At 52.2% G+C, this 14,558-nt stretch overlaps 8 protein-coding genes and 1 non-coding gene across 9 annotated transcripts; 6 read left to right on the top strand and 3 right to left on the bottom strand.

The window, feature by feature from the left end:
- The first annotated feature begins 462 nt into the window (after window positions 1-462).
- On the top strand, window positions 463-2,287 carry B0T23DRAFT_4884 (uncharacterized protein). Its single transcript, XM_062841347.1, has one exon. It carries the CDS (start codon window positions 661-663, stop codon window positions 2,221-2,223), a length of 1,563 nt encoding a protein of 520 aa, XP_062696597.1. The 5' UTR covers window positions 463-660; the 3' UTR covers window positions 2,224-2,287.
- Window positions 2,288-2,360: 73 nt separating this feature from the next.
- Window positions 2,361-2,825, top strand: B0T23DRAFT_308220 (uncharacterized protein; the record flags this gene model as incomplete). Its single annotated transcript, XM_062834464.1, has 1 exon — window positions 2,361-2,825. The coding sequence occupies one exon, from the start codon at window positions 2,361-2,363 to the stop codon at window positions 2,823-2,825; it is 465 nt and encodes a 154-aa protein (XP_062696596.1).
- A 49-nt stretch (window positions 2,826-2,874) lies between these two features.
- B0T23DRAFT_4893 (putative cellulose 1, 4-beta-cellobiosidase II precursor) lies at window positions 2,875-4,835 on the top strand. The gene is made up of 2 exons (XM_062841353.1): window positions 2,875-3,152; window positions 3,211-4,835. The coding sequence occupies exons 1-2, from the start codon at window positions 3,058-3,060 to the stop codon at window positions 4,568-4,570; spliced, it is 1,455 nt and encodes a 484-aa protein (XP_062696595.1). The 5' UTR covers window positions 2,875-3,057; the 3' UTR covers window positions 4,571-4,835.
- A 48-nt stretch (window positions 4,836-4,883) lies between these two features.
- Window positions 4,884-6,740, bottom strand: B0T23DRAFT_306659 (uncharacterized protein; the record flags this gene model as incomplete). Its single annotated transcript, XM_062834391.1, has 2 exons — window positions 4,884-4,926; window positions 4,996-6,740. The coding sequence occupies 2 exons, from the start codon at window positions 6,738-6,740 to the stop codon at window positions 4,884-4,886; spliced, it is 1,788 nt and encodes a 595-aa protein (XP_062696594.1).
- An 805-nt stretch (window positions 6,741-7,545) lies between these two features.
- B0T23DRAFT_391636 (class I glutamine amidotransferase-like protein) lies at window positions 7,546-8,304 on the top strand (the record flags this gene model as incomplete). The annotated part of the gene is made up of 1 exon (XM_062837952.1): window positions 7,546-8,304. The coding sequence occupies one exon, from the start codon at window positions 7,546-7,548 to the stop codon at window positions 8,302-8,304; it is 759 nt and encodes a 252-aa protein (XP_062696593.1).
- A 175-nt stretch (window positions 8,305-8,479) lies between these two features.
- B0T23DRAFT_4889 (uncharacterized protein) lies at window positions 8,480-10,030 on the top strand. The gene is made up of 2 exons (XM_062841351.1): window positions 8,480-8,930; window positions 8,997-10,030. The coding sequence occupies exons 1-2, from the start codon at window positions 8,655-8,657 to the stop codon at window positions 9,789-9,791; spliced, it is 1,071 nt and encodes a 356-aa protein (XP_062696592.1). The 5' UTR covers window positions 8,480-8,654; the 3' UTR covers window positions 9,792-10,030.
- A 748-nt stretch (window positions 10,031-10,778) lies between these two features.
- Window positions 10,779-11,249, bottom strand: B0T23DRAFT_368883 (uncharacterized protein). The gene has a single exon (XM_062836480.1). The coding sequence runs from the start codon at window positions 11,097-11,099 to the stop codon at window positions 10,785-10,787; it is 315 nt and encodes a 104-aa protein (XP_062696591.1). The 5' UTR covers window positions 11,100-11,249; the 3' UTR covers window positions 10,779-10,784.
- Window positions 11,250-12,364: 1,115 nt separating this feature from the next.
- On the top strand, window positions 12,365-14,225 carry B0T23DRAFT_433925 (uncharacterized protein; the record flags this gene model as incomplete). Its single annotated transcript, XM_062840478.1, has 2 exons — window positions 12,365-12,380; window positions 13,510-14,225. 2 exons carry the CDS (start codon window positions 12,365-12,367, stop codon window positions 14,070-14,072), a joined length of 579 nt encoding a protein of 192 aa, XP_062696590.1. The 3' UTR covers window positions 14,073-14,225.
- Window positions 12,587-12,657, bottom strand: B0T23DRAFT_t9. The gene has a single exon. It is a non-coding gene; the product is annotated as a tRNA-Gly (tRNA).
- Window positions 14,226-14,558: the final 333 nt, after the last annotated feature.

Raw genomic sequence — 14,558 nt, 5'->3', positions numbered from 1 at the left:
CGACAAAGAAAAGAAGCAAGGACAGTGATAAGACTAAGTGAACTGTCGATTGACCGACATGAGAAGATTGGACGGCAATTTACAAGAATAAGTGAAAATTCGTTCTCAATTGAGGGGCGCCGTTTCCTAAGCCTGTGTCCTGGACTCCTGGTTTCAACTGTTGGAGAAAGGACGCGATGTAGGAGTGACGAGCTTGGTGACACGCGAGGAGCTTTTGCTCATTTCAGTTAATTTCTCTTTCACTTCGGTAGCACCTGGCCGTCTGGCCTTGACGGAACTCTTTCCGTTCATTCCATAGGTAATGTCCAGGTGAACTTTGGTGTCTGTGAACATGTTGGGGTTTCAGTTGTTTGTGGATGCGAAGTGGAAGCTGACTGTGGTTGGAATTTGGAGAAAGAAAAGCTTTGACCAACAGTTTTCCCCGCACGCTAAACCTTAACCAATGGAGCTCCAACTGGAACCCCCAATTTCATCCAATTTCGCCCAAATCTCCATCTGAAGCTTCCCAATTTCCAGGCACCGACCGCCAAGTTCATTCTCTCCCGATCAGCCAGTGCCAACGAATTGCGTCACAACTGAACTTTCCGCTTCCAACCCTAATCCTCCTTTCAGTTCCTTTGGCTTCTCACCCACCTCGTCGTCGTCTTCTGACCTTTATTTATGCCCCATGACTACATCCCGCTGCACAATCGCTCCCAACGAGACATGAGCTACTCGTCCAGTTTTGTCCACAAGTTCCTCAAGCAGCTACAGCACCATCAACAGCAAAATCCCGCCGCTACTCGATGGCATCTTCCCAGTTACGACGCCACTGATGAGGTAGATCAGCAAGTCATCATATCTCGGAGCTCGCCTCACAGCTTTCAGTTGGGCACAGGAGCATCCATCTTCACGAGCACTCTGATCCCCGCCATCGTGTCGGCCAGATGTGAAGTCATCTTTGTCACCTGCTTCTGGGCCCCTTCAAAGACCCTTTCCGCCATCACCGATGCTCTTGTGAAGCTGGCGGACCACCGCCGTCACTTGCCCAACCCACATGACACTGAACCTCTCACCGTCCGAATCTGCTTTTCGTCGCGATCCGTATTCCAAAAGCTACTGCACCCACAGTCTCGCGATGGCTACACCTACTCGCCTGCTGAATGGCAAAAGAAGCTCGGCCTCCCTGATCCTGCCTTGTTGGACGAGGCCGGCATCCGCCTTCAAGTGAAGAGTCTGTTCTTCCTCCCCTTCAGTGTCATGCATCCCAAGTTTGTCATCATCGACAGACAACGAGCCTTCATCCCAAGTTGCAACGTCAGTTGGGAGCCGTGGTTGGAAGGCTGCGTTGAGATCACTGGCGATGCTGTCGCCAGTTTGCTGTCCTTTTATGCTCTGACATGGGAGAAACATGTTGATTTTCGGAAACCTCTTCCTACCACTCATGATAGCCGTACCTCTGAGCTACAGGGTCAGCTCTTGGATCCCCAGCATCTCATCTTCGTTCCTAGCAGTGCTCACCACTTGGTCCTCCCACCAGCCTCCTCGGCACCGCTCCCGACACTTGTGTTGCCTTCCTCGCATCATCAGAACCCACAGTTCCGCTTCTTGCCATGGCAACCAGCTGCCAAACCTCCGGCTACCCCCTTGAACGTTGCAATGTTGGAGCTATTCGAGCAGGCTCGACAGTCCATCTATCTACAGACCCCGAATCTCACCTGCGAGCCTGTCATTGCTGCATTGCTAGACGCTCTAAAGCGAGGCGTCCATGTGACGATCGTGACAGGTCGAAACATGATGCTTCTGGAGCAGCTTGTCACGGCTGGGACCACCACATCTTGGTGCATCCGATCCCTCGTGCGCCGTTTTAGGAAGCTCCGCACACACGCTGCCCACGATCTAGAATCTGGAGACCCCGGTCTTGGCCACCTGCGAATCTCTTACTTTCACCCGCGTTCCGCAGCCAAACCGGGCAAGCGTGGAAGGCAAGCCCGTGCAGCCAACGATGCCCAGATACAGGATCCCGAAGAGGAAGAGCCAGTGCACACTCATCTCAAGCTGACCATTGTCGATGGCGAGTTCACGGTCCTTGGTTCCGGCAACATGGACCGCGCAAGCTGGTATACAAGCCAAGAACTGGGCGTCTTGTTCCATGATGCAGCTTTTGCAGAATCGGTACGGGAAGGTGTTGACCTTGTGTTGGATCAGCGGCTTTCTCTCGTCTTTGACTCTTTGTATAGCTGAGAAATACAAGGACCTTGAGCAATGTGACGACGACGGAAAGGTGGTGCATCTTTTCCGTCTAGAGACCCGGAAGTCGCCAATCAAAACAGACCCCCTGCCGCTCCACCCCCGCAACAAGAACCGGACACTTACCCATAATGGACATCAAGGAACGTGGGCTCCGAGAACGAAACCCGGTTCACACCTCGCAACCAAACCATCACCTTCACCAAGAACCCGGTTCCACGAGATTGCTCGAATGCGGTGTCCAGGTCGGCGGATTTGGCAAGCAGCTTGGCCTGTTTCTGGTAGACAGCGTTACACTTATTCCTGAACAGTCTTGCCGCCCCTCGGGCCCCGACTTCCTCTCCAGCCGCGCCAAACAGCCCACTTCCTCGCACTTGTCGGTCTTGGGTCGTCATGTTGAGCACGTTATGTGGATTTACATGATCCATCATCCCGTAGTTTCCGTCGAGGCTTCGGAACTTCGTCCTAAGGCTCATCCATGGCCTTTTCGGAACGATCGTCCCTGTGACTCCGGGGTAGAACCACACTCGGAATGGCGCCCGTTTCGACCACCACCGCGGGTGAGCTTGCTCATGGGGCAGCCGAGTTCTAGTTGAACGGAACCGGACAAGCTTCGTTCAGTCAGTGGCGTTATGTGATCGTTCCTCGATGTTTCGGGAGCGCGTTCCCGTCTTCCCGACCGGTGGGACTTGGACTGATAGAGGTCACTCCAAGGGAACTCGATCATAAAAAGAGGACGACTTCGCGTTTTGTTGATTCGAATTTCCTCAGCACTGGCATCCTTGGTGATTTAGTCAACGGAAACCCTTGTCATCAACAGTTCTCACAATGGCTGCCAAGAAGCTCCTTCTCGCTGCCGCCTTGACGGCCTCTGCCCTCGCCGCTCCCGTCCTTGAGGATCGCCAGAACTGCGGCTCTGCCTGGTATGAATACCGTCACCCTCGAAACTTGCTTGTTCACCAATATTAACAAACGATATAGGACTCAGTGCGGTGGTATCGGCTGGTCTGGCGCGACTTGCTGCTCCTCCGGCAACTCCTGCGTTGAGATCAACTCTTACTACTCCCAGTGCTTGCCCGGCGCTCAGGTTACCACCACTGCTGGGGCTTCTTCCACCAGCCCTACCAGCACCAGCAAGGTCTCTAGCACCACCACCAAGGTTACCAGCAGCAGCGCTGCCCAGCCCATCACCACTACTACCGCTCCTTCGGTGCCCACCACCACCATTGCTGGCGGTGCTTCCTCCACTGCTAGCTTCACTGGCAACCCCTTCCTTGGTGTTCAGGGCTGGGCCAACAGCTACTACTCCTCCGAGATCTACAACCATGCCATTCCTTCCATGACTGGCAGCTTGGCTGCTCAGGCGTCTGCCGTTGCCAAGGTTCCCACCTTCCAGTGGCTCGACCGCAACGTCACCGTTGACACTCTCATGAAGAGCACCCTCGAGGAGATCCGCGCGGCCAACAAGGCCGGTGCCAACCCTCCCTACGCCGCTCACTTTGTCGTCTACGATCTCCCCGACCGTGACTGCGCTGCTGCCGCCTCCAACGGCGAGTTCTCCATCGCCAACGGCGGCGTTGCCAACTACAAGACCTACATCAACGCCATCCGCAAGCTCCTGATCGAGTACTCGGACATCCGCACCATCCTCGTCATCGAGCCCGACTCGCTTGCCAACCTCGTCACCAACACCAACGTTGCCAAGTGTGCCAACGCCGCCTCTGCCTACAAGGAGTGCACCAATTACGCCATCACCCAGCTCGACCTTCCCCACGTCGCCCAGTACCTCGATGCTGGCCACGGTGGCTGGCTCGGCTGGCCCGCTAACATCCAGCCTGCTGCCACTCTCTTTGCCGACATCTACAAGGCCGCCGGCAAGCCCAAGTCCGTCCGCGGTCTCGTCACCAACGTCTCCAACTACAACGGCTGGTCGCTCTCCTCCGCTCCTTCGTACACCACACCCAACCCCAACTACGACGAGAAGAAGTACATTGAGGCTTTCTCCCCTCTTCTCAACGCTGCCGGCTTCCCCGCCCAGTTTATCGTTGACACCGGCCGTTCCGGCAAGCAGCCGACCGGCCAGATCGAGCAGGGTGACTGGTGCAACGCCATCGGCACCGGCTTTGGTGTCCGTCCTACCACCAACACTGGCTCCTCGTTGGCTGATGCCTTCGTCTGGGTCAAGCCCGGTGGTGAGTCCGATGGTACCAGCGACACCTCGGCTACCCGCTATGACTACCACTGCGGTCTCTCGGATGCCCTCAAGCCTGCCCCTGAGGCTGGCCAGTGGTTCCAGGCTTACTTTGAGCAGCTGCTCAAGAACGCCAACCCTGCTTTCTAAGCGCGTCGTCGTCTTTGATGATAAACTTTTGCAGGCTGGTGTTTGAGAAGATGAAGAGGGTGAAAGAGGAAGTAACGTGAAAAGGAGTCGCAAAGGATGACTGCTTCTTCCCAAATTCTTGTACATAGATTAAGAAGCATTTTTTTGGTTCGCCTGCTAGGGTGGACTGCACAAATATTTTCAAACTGTCAATACAACGATCTGGTTTACTTGCTTCTACTGTCTTTTTTGACCTTGATGTTGATTAGGCTAGTTGTGCCAGGCCCTTAAGAGGCAGCTTCTGCTCTGAGAATAGATACCTTGCCTTTCCCCCTCAGTTCCGTCCCCGAGAGCCTTGCCTCAACCCACCTACGCATCTCTAGACTACTAGGTAGGTATCCAAGCTTCACCAATTAGCTACCCTCTACCCTCTACCACCATAAAACCCCATCCCACTTACCCTCCTCCCAAAACTCCCCGTGTACGTCTTTCCCGACTCCCTCTCCCCAGCAGCAGCAGCCGCCGCCCTCCCCGCCTTAACTGCCTCTCTGCCCGCAACTTCCACCACGTTTGCCACATTCTTGATCGCCCCGCCCAGTCCCGCCGCCGTCCTTTTCAGTCCGTTGATAGATAACTTGGAGTTTAGCGAGGGTTGGGGAGGAGAGGGGAAATGGTACAGGGCTCCGCCTAGTTTTGTGGCTCCTGAAGTGGATGAAGACGAAGAGAAAGATGGGGTGGAAGTGGGGGAGGAATGTTGGGAGGAGTAAGTGGGTTGTGAGGGGGCGGTGGTGTAGGTTATTGTTGGTTGAGGTTGTTGTTGTTGTTGATGCGCTGGGGTGGAGGGATAGGTTGGTTGGGCTGGGAGGTTTACAGCTGGAGGCGACGAAGGGAACGGTGATGAAGGGGAAGTAATTGTTGGTGAGGGCAGGGTCGTGGCCGGTTGATGTTGGGTTGGTGGTGAAGGCCGGGGTGGGTAGGCGGCTGGAAAGTACGAGAATGAGTGTCTGTGGTTCCCGGCTGTAGATGATTGCGGAGAGGCGGGTGAGAAGGGTCCTTGTTGGGTTGGAGGAGTGAGTGGTAAGTTGCTGGTGTTGAGGGTTGGTGTCGGTGGACAGTGGTAGCCGGAGAAATACAGAGATGTTGGCCGTGTTGACTGGGGAGGGGGACGTGGTGGTGAATGGGGAGGGCTGCCGTAGGTTTGCTGCTGATATGGAGGCGGCGGAGGTGCTTGCCCAACCGGAGATGTTGGGGCTTGGCTGAATCCAGGCGAAGGCGCAGAACTGTGACTGCCAGATTGGCGGTATGGGGGAGTGAACGGAGTCGAAATTTCCCCTGACGGCAGCAGCGGTGGTGACTGTGGAGGTGAAAAGCTCTGGTACCCTGGCTGAGCCGGAGCAGACGTGTAGGTCGGCTGTGGCACTGGTGGAGGGATAGGCGCTTGTTGCTGGGAAGCTGATGGATATTGCACAGGCGGCGGACTCGGCGTGCTCTGTGTTGCCTCGTCATGAAGCGAGGGTGGTGAAATCGGTTTCTGATATTGAGGCTGGGCATAAGGAGGTTGATATCCACTGTCTGACTGTTCTTCAAGCGAGGCAGGCCAAGAGCCGGGGACAGAAGGTAAGGCTTCGGCTTCTACGACGATCAGTCCTTCACTGTCAGGAGTTTCCAATTTCTTGGCCGGTTTCGGGGGAGGGACATCTGAAGAGGGCTCCACAGCATTACTCTCCCGCACAGGAGGAGGTAATGACCCTTCAAGCTCAGCAACAAAGCTATTGGAGGTCCGTCGTCCGGCCGTGGATGTAACCGAGTTACGATGTTGCGAAGAAGGTGGAGAATAAGGTTTGTAGTTTTGTTCTGCCTGTGGTGACTGCGGTGTCTGGCACTGGGTCGGTATTTGGCTCGAGACGGGCCTATGTTGAACTCTCAAGGGTGCCGGAACCAGGGAGCTATCGCCAAGGTCAAACTTTGCGAGCGAGGAAGCCAGAGATGACTGGCTTGCAATAGACGAACGTCGGCTATTAGTCTCATGACTACCACTTGGCCCTAGCTGCTGTGTAGGTGGCCGGTACGGTTGATATGGACGGTAGGCTTTCGGCTCTGACAGTCGACGTTGTTGCTCCGGTTGTTGTTCTTGTGGTTGAGACTGCTGCCGATAAGCAGAGCCGTATGGGGTGATGCCGCTGTATGACATGATGACTAACTGATGAGACTCGGACTTCCAATCTTCACAATCCGGATTTTATGGGAACAGGTACAAAAGGACAAGAGTTTCCGACCTTTGGGGAGAAGAGAGAAGAGAGGACAGTCAGGCTGGGGCTGGAGAACACATGATGAAAAAGCCCAACACATTCACAACCTGTCTGATGTGGCTGAAGCACAGTGACTGAAAGCAGCCAGGCACAACACGAGCTACCATAGTCCACAAGACAGCAGCTCTTGACGAATGGGATAACCCTGCTTCTACATCGGATATCGAGGGTTTACCGTCTTGGCATTCCTTCAGCTGGACCACAGGCAAACTGGTGCCTTGCTCAGCCGCCGCAGGCGAAGCTTTTGGTGACAAACCCAATCGGGGAAACGAAAGGATCGAAGGCTGATAAGCCCCGGAACCTTGCTGACCCAGTCGTTGAAAAAGTGGGGATTCCAGCCAACAGTTTGTTCACATCTTGATTTGTCGTTGGTTTCCATTTGGATGGTTCTCATGTCGATGTTCAGAGGTAAAATGAAACAGTCTCGTGGCACATGTTGACGAGTTTGAAACATAACGGTCGGCCCACTTTGGCCACTATATTAAAGTGCGTACATGCCCCCACAGTTCGTCCTGTCTTGTTCCCCGCACTTGAACGCATGGAGATCATCATCCGAACAAGCAAGCCATGGCTGAACCGACATAGGCTCCCGTTATAGGATGAAGAATCAATAGTTTTATATCATGGTCTCCAATCCCGATGATTCTGTCTTTCCTTCGACCCAAGACAAACCGCCAGACGTCAACCATGTCTTCAGCCGAACCCATCAGGGTGTTGGTCTTCTCTCGCACCGTAGCCTATCGCCACGACTCTATCCCGGCTTCCATAAAGGCTCTTGAAGACCTTGCGGCAACTTCCCTGACCACTTCCCAGCCGTTTGGTACGACAGCAACCGAGGACCCTACGATATTCACACCCTCCGGGCTCTCGCAGTTTCGTGTCATTATTCTTCTGCAATGCTCTGGCGAGTTCCTCGATTCTTCCCAGCTCGAGGCACTCAAGGGTTTCGTCCACTCCGGCGGTGGCGTGATAGGTCTCCACTGCGCCAGCTTTGCTATGGAGTCGAGTGAGTGGTATGGCCGTTTGATCGGTGGTGTCTTCAAGGACCACCCAGAGCCCCAGATGGCCAAGATCCGGCCTGTTGTCAACAACATGGACCATCCTCTCCTGACTGTTGTTAAAAGACCCCAACACGAGAGCGAGGGGAAGAAGACAATGTTCGGTGTGACGACGGACAAGGAGTGGGACTGGTTCGATGAATACTACAACTTCAAGACGAACCCGTGGGATAACCCGCATCTCCAGATTCTCCTCGCGGTTAACGAAGAGACTTATACCGGAGGAACACACGGCGAGCGTCACCCTCTTGCATGGGCCCAGGAGTTCGAGGGCGGCCGGTCATTCTACAACTCTCTTGGCCACTTTAATGACGCATATCTGGAGGACCCCGGGTTCATGGCATTTATCTACAAGGCCATTTTATGGACCGCAAGATTGGACAACTGAAGTGAGCAAGGTATATGGTCCCCGTAGGTTAGGTTGTCAGAGCCAAGATCGGACGAAGCCGAAGGTTGTTGTTTGCTGCACTTCCCCTCTGTACCCCACTATACTTTTAGCGGCTTCCAGGCATCTCAAACCCAACCACATCATCGATCGATCTTCCACACTCTCGACCTCATACCACTTGTGAATCATCCTTGCCCCCGTTACTCCCCGTCAAGACTAGGCACATCCGTTACCCCTTTGATGACTATAAAGACTCAAGTATAAGCTCTTCATTTACCTACCTTATCTATATTCATTCGTTCGCCAGTGAACATCACTTCATCAAAGCTCTACACAGTTGCAATATCACTATGCGTGGAATACTCCAAGCTGCCAGAACCGCGAGTATCTCGCGGGCTCCCAAGTACAACCTCCTCGTCTGCTTTGATGCGTTCGAGACCCTCTATGCCCCCAAAGAACCGGTCCACAAGACGTACGGTCAGTTTGCGCGCGATAACGGTCTCCATCACGCTAGTGACGATGTTGTGGCTGTTTATCTTCACGACCGCATCACCACGGCCGCCAAAGAATACCCCAACTACGGCAAGCATGTTAAGGGCATGGACCCCGAAGCTTGGTGGATGAAGGTGATTCAAGTTGCTCTTACTATTCACTCGACTGTTTCCTGAACTGAAGCTGAAATATCACTGCAGGTTATTAAGAATATCTTTGTCGACGTTGAGCCCAGTCTAAGTAACGCAGCTCACAAAAAGCAGCTGGATGATTTGGGCCACAAACTCTTTCAGCATTTTTCTACCCGCGAGGCCTACAAGACTGCGCCCAATATGCCCAAACTTCTCCAGTCTTTGAAGCATCATAAATCTAACAGCAAGTTGGACAACCCCTCCATCGACCATGTTGTTCTGGGCGTCATCAGCAACTCAGATGACCGTGTTGGCGGGATTCTTTCCTCTCTGGGCCTCGACGTCAGCCCCCTACGTTTCCAGAGAGAATCCAAGCAGGACACCCATTTTGAAAGCGCTCGTCCTGTCGACGGCAAGTCGTACGACATCGACTTTACCGTCATGTCATACGACGTTGAAGAGTCAAAGCCACACAAGGTCATGTGGCAGGCAGGAGAGATGCTGGCTCGCAGAGCGGTTACCCATGAGCTCGGCAGGTTTGATGAGAGCATTCCTTGGTTGAAGCTTTATGTTGGTGATGATATCAAGAAGGACGTTGCATCCGCCTGGGGTTGTGGATGGAATGCGGTCCTTTTGAAGGAATTCATTACCGAGCATCCTCCTGATGAGCGTTTGGAGAGTCTGGAGGAACTACTGACGATGCCAGTTACCCAGCTCTTGACCAGGCAACCTCGAATGTTTACGGTCAACAAGCTCGAGACTTTGGTCGAGTGGATCGTGAAGAGAGGCTTGGAGGTTCCCGCTGGTTCTACGGGGGCCGACAGCTCTGAGGAGAGATTCAAACTTGTTGAGGAGATCGAGTGAAGTGACGCTGAAGAAGGCCTATACCCGTAGCATTGCATTTTGTAGTATTAGTTAGCCGGCATTGTTCAGGATGTATCACCAGGGATGTTTTTGAATTAATTATTCCTTTTGTACTATTGATGAAACATACCTGCCTGTCCAAAAGGCCTTTGATGCTATCTGAACTGCAGATACAGGACTTTGTTATGCCTGTGATAAACTCAGAACATCTAAAGAAGACTTGATATGGAACATCTTGGCTAAGAAAAGGCTTTAATCGAAGGCCGAAGGCATTTCAGATACGACTTAATATTTAGGAAATGATACTAGAGGGGTGATATCTTCGACATAACCCGATTTACCTCCTGGCCATTCGCTATCCTCACAACTCCAAAGTCTTCCAAACCCTCGATACAAACCCCTTCATTTTCTCCCTTGACTCCCTCCACATCCTCTCCTGCAGCACTTCCCCTCCTCGCCTCATCCACCATACGATTCAACAAATTACTCCCATGCGTCTCATCCTCTCCCTGATCAGCCGCATACACCAGCATTCTACCTCCCACCTCCGTAGACCTAGCCACTAACCTCATTATTAATTTCCCTATCGCTACCGCGAAGGTCCCTAACTTGAAAATCCCTAACTTGACGAGACCGGGTTAGACGCCCCCATTTTCTCAACGGGGTAGTGAGCTGCCACAGCGCGGGCAACGAAAAACTGAAGCAGTTTGAAAATGAAGGCTTGATCCGAGCGATCAAGGCATTCAGCGTTACGCGTGTAAGTCCGTTGTCTTGTGCTCCGGCAGGCTGATGAGATCTTTGAGTGTAGATGGTGTAAGCGATTGCAAGATGTCTTTATGTTGGAGACCATTCACAAATTGTAGAGCTGTGAGCTCTACTAGCTCCCACGATTCCAGCGTTGTTGGCAACAGTTTTTTTTTTCTCAACTGTGGTTTGACTAGCAAAGGCAATGTGGTATGCGTTGAAAGTATCCTTCAATTCAAATCTCGCGCTTCAAACTCCAGCGTTTTTTAAGAAACTCTCATCCTCATCCTCTTCCTCTTCATCTACACTGTCCTCGTACTCGTCGTCGAAAAAGTGATCTTCCTCTTCCTCTGGCCTGTCGGCAGGGTTGAGCACGTTACCTAGGTATAGAGCTGCCACTCGGGCGCGGAGCGAGAGAGGTGGAAGTCGATGTAGGTGTGTGTGAGCAAAGGAGGTGAGAAGACCGTCGTTGTTGGTCTGGACTGACAGGGTCGGGGAACAGACGGGCAGTTTCACGGAGTCTGGGAAAAACAGGAAGAAGGCAACAAGGGAGGCGGTGACCATATTGACGGTTGAGCTCCCCTCGTCCTGCTTGAATCTGCGTCATGGTCCGGTTAGGAGGGATACGCCCGCATTAAGAAGAAGAATGTCAAGGGAACTCTTTCGAGCTTGGCGCTCACGCGAGAGGTGAAGAACAGGACACTGGTCCTGATCGTAGCTGCATTGGTCGAGCTCGTGTCCCAGATGAAGATGACGCTGTTGGAGCACTTGGTGGAAGGACAGATAGCATTTGGGCCTGTGCGCTGTGCTGCCTACCTGCCTATCTGCCTGCCCGCCTGCCCGCAATCCAAGGTAGGTAGGTTCAGATGCCTACAAAATCAGATTGTCCCGACCGCAGTTTCCCACTCTTTCTTCTTCTCCTTCTTTCTTCTTCAAACACTTTTAACGTAACGCACCTTAATCACATCAGCCGACTGGATGAGTTTCTCTCCCACTCGCTGTCGGTCAATGAGAGTGCAAGAGTAACTTGAGAGTCTCCTTCCCGCTATCAACAACGGCATCAGCGCGTTCATTTTCCCCAATGGCTCTGAGACCGGTCGGCGGCGGGTTCCCTACATGTCCACCTTCAATTCCAGTAAGATGTAGCATGTGAACGACACTGAGGCTGAGGCCGATGTTGGAGACGGTTACGATGATGGTTTTGCCGGTGAAGGAGTTGATTTGAATAAGGGAGGGTGGTGAGTAAAGGGCTTTCTGAAAAACTAAAGGTTGCCCTGAGGGTGGAAGAGGCCGTCTCGGCCGTATGTGTACCTAGGTGGTGGGTTGAGGAGGGAGAGCGTGAGTGTTGATTCCAGGGCCTATCATGAACTATTGATGAGGAGGATAGTACTTGAAGAAATTCCAGAAGTAGGAATTGGAATGAATAGGAAGCCGTTGCGCCTGTTAACTGCAAGTGACCACCTTGAGGACGTAACGCAATCCGGACATTCTCCATTCTCCATTATAATCTCACTTTGGTCACTATTGCCGACGGCTTGCTATTATTGCAATCAGGGATTAGTTCCACCAAGTGGCGAGTGCGTGATCGCGACTTCACATCTTCAGGTTCGTTTGTTATTGTCGTTTCTCGTTGTTAATTACGTGCACCGCACATAATATATCACCAAAGGGCTCTAGGCTAAGAAGAAGGGGTAGCTGGCAAATAAGGGTATGCGGCTACATCTTTACCATACAGCATAATAAAGCGTAGAGCTCAGTACGTTCACTTTAGATATGCCTAGATCATGCTTGTGATTCAAACAATCTCAAAGACCCAACACACCAACGCCATGACACACTCCAACTGTGGGTTCAAGTGTGATGAATCTGCTACACAAATCTTAGCCAGCGCTCTTTGAAGAATGCGATGAACGGGACTGATGTATGGCATTGTAATAGAGCATCTGGCAAAAGCAAAAAGAAAAACAAACAAACACTGTGGTGTCCAGAAAAGCTGTCGAGGAGGTTTGAGTTGGAGAGATAGAAAAAAACCCCAAAAATAGAGTTTATCATGCGCCAGCCGCGAATCGAACGCGGGGCCCATCGATGGCAACGATGGATTTTACCACTAAACCACTGGCGCGATTTGACGGTTGTTGACGTTTCGTACAAGAATTAGACCTTGAGTACCCACATGGCAAGCAGGGATCATTTGCCCTCATGAGACTAGTTGACCAACGACGACCGCACTGTCCATTGCTCCTTAAAAACGTATCCTTTGGATGTCTGAAATTGGAGAAAATGACAGGAAGCTCGGAATATCTGAAAGAGAGGGCAGAATGTTTTCCCGAACTTAGGACAACCGGTGCGTTGGATGTTGTGATTCCATCGTGCGAAAACTCCGAATGTGAGCCAGTGTAAGTGGTAGGCGTACCTCTACGGTCATGTGCGCTTGTTATCGTGTAAACATTACGCAATGATTCACCAACAACTTGAGGAGATATTTCTCTCCTTGATCCACATGCATCGTGCCTGTAAACATCAAAAGCGTAGTCAGTCAATGTTTAGCCCCCAGGGGGCCTTACATTGTATCAGCTGTCACTCGGGCTCTATCTCCTTCATCTTCGGAGCTGACATCCAGGAAGCGGGCAGTATCATCACACCCGGCGGCCCGTGAGCACCTATATATCAGCCTGGTCTTTATTCTCAAGCTTCATAGCTACACTTTCACCTCACGACCAGCTACCTCTGAGTTGCAGTCCAAAAACCAAATCTACAACCTCGATACTCAAACAGTGATATAGCTATATCAACAAGACGACTCCAGTCCTGACACCAACCACCATCACCAACCGAAAATGTCCGCCCTCACTGGCGCCCAGCTGGGCCTAATGACAGGCTCCTTCCTCTCCGGCAAGTCCACCACCACTAATTTATACTCCTCCTCTCCCTCCCACCAATCATCATCCTCAACTAACACCCCCCAAACAAAAAGGCTGCCTCCTCTCCATACCCCTCCTCACCATCCCCACCATCATCTCCCCTTCCTCCTCCCCCACCGCCCCGATCCTCCTCTCCTCCTGGTCCACCCTCTACCATCACGGCGCCCTCACCATGCCTCCCCTGGCCTTTTTAACCGCCTCTCTCTACGGATTATCAGCTTATAAACTCCGCTCCTCCTCCTCCTCCTCCTCCTTTTCCTCCTCTTCCCCTCGAACTCAGAAGCAGACTCAGACTCAGACTCAACAGCGCAAGAATGAAAAACGCTCCAAGTTATTCGCCATTGCAGCCATTGCGACGCTCGCCATCGGCCCCTTGACGCTGCTCGTCATGTCCCCTACCAACAAGGAATTGATGAGGCTCAATGAGATACAGATTGAACCCGGTCCGTTGGTGAGTGATGTGGAAGAGGTGAGGGAGTTGGTGAGGAGGTGGAATTGGTTGCATATTGTGCGGAGCTTGGGGCCGGTGGTGGGGTGTGTGGTTGGGTGGTTTGGGGTTTTTGGATATGGAGACGAGGAGAAGGGTGAGGAGAAGGTTGAAGGTGAGAAGCAGTGAAGACGGCATGAAATTTGGTGGTAACGAGGGATGGATGCCATTAGCACTGATCTTAAATTTCCACTTGGGTTGTTCGAAAATATGAGAAAGGAATGAATGGGTGAGAGCCCTGAAAGTAAACGAAACCTCGTCAAGGAGGCAAGCAAGATAAGAAGCCAGTGAGCTGTGATAGTTTCAATTTCAGCTGCCTGCTTTGGAATTGATCAAGATCGAAAATGGAAACGTCGACAAACAGTCAGAAGTGGTAATTTGGACAAATGAACCATGTACATAGACCAGGATCGCCGTCCCAGTAAGGGAAATGTGGTGTGGAGAGTACTCCCAGACGCCAGAACTTGTCGGCACCCCGGATGTGATCAACTAATAAAACAAACGAAAAGAAAAGTGGTATATAACTGTCAATGTCCCGAGACTTGGCATAAGTCTCTTTGAAATCCCAACCAATTATCCAAGCCCAGCTCTTTACGCCAACCAAAAAGCTCTAGT

The sequence above is a fragment of the Neurospora hispaniola genome, assembly GCF_033458365.1.
Source record: "Neurospora hispaniola strain FGSC 10403 chromosome Unknown B0T23scaffold_1, whole genome shotgun sequence".
NCBI lineage: Eukaryota > Fungi > Ascomycota > Sordariomycetes > Sordariales > Sordariaceae > Neurospora > Neurospora hispaniola.
Note: the sequence above shows the minus strand (reverse complement) of the source record. Positions and strands in the feature narration are given on the sequence as shown.

Coding starts and splice junctions, on each gene's coding strand:
- B0T23DRAFT_4884 (XM_062841347.1), top strand. CDS start 661: ATGCCCCATGACTACATCCCGCTGCACAATCGCTCCCAACGAGACATG.
- B0T23DRAFT_4893 (XM_062841353.1), top strand. CDS start 3,058: ATGGCTGCCAAGAAGCTCCTTCTCGCTGCCGCCTTGACGGCCTCTGCC. Junction 3,153..3,210: donor CAGAACTGCGGCTCTGCCTG/GTATGAATACCG, acceptor CAAACGATATAG/GACTCAGTGCGGTGGTATCG.
- B0T23DRAFT_4889 (XM_062841351.1), top strand. CDS start 8,655: ATGCGTGGAATACTCCAAGCTGCCAGAACCGCGAGTATCTCGCGGGCT. Junction 8,931..8,996: donor CCGAAGCTTGGTGGATGAAG/GTGATTCAAGTT, acceptor ATATCACTGCAG/GTTATTAAGAATATCTTTGT.
- B0T23DRAFT_368883 (XM_062836480.1), bottom strand. CDS start 11,099: ATGGTCACCGCCTCCCTTGTTGCCTTCTTCCTGTTTTTCCCAGACTCC.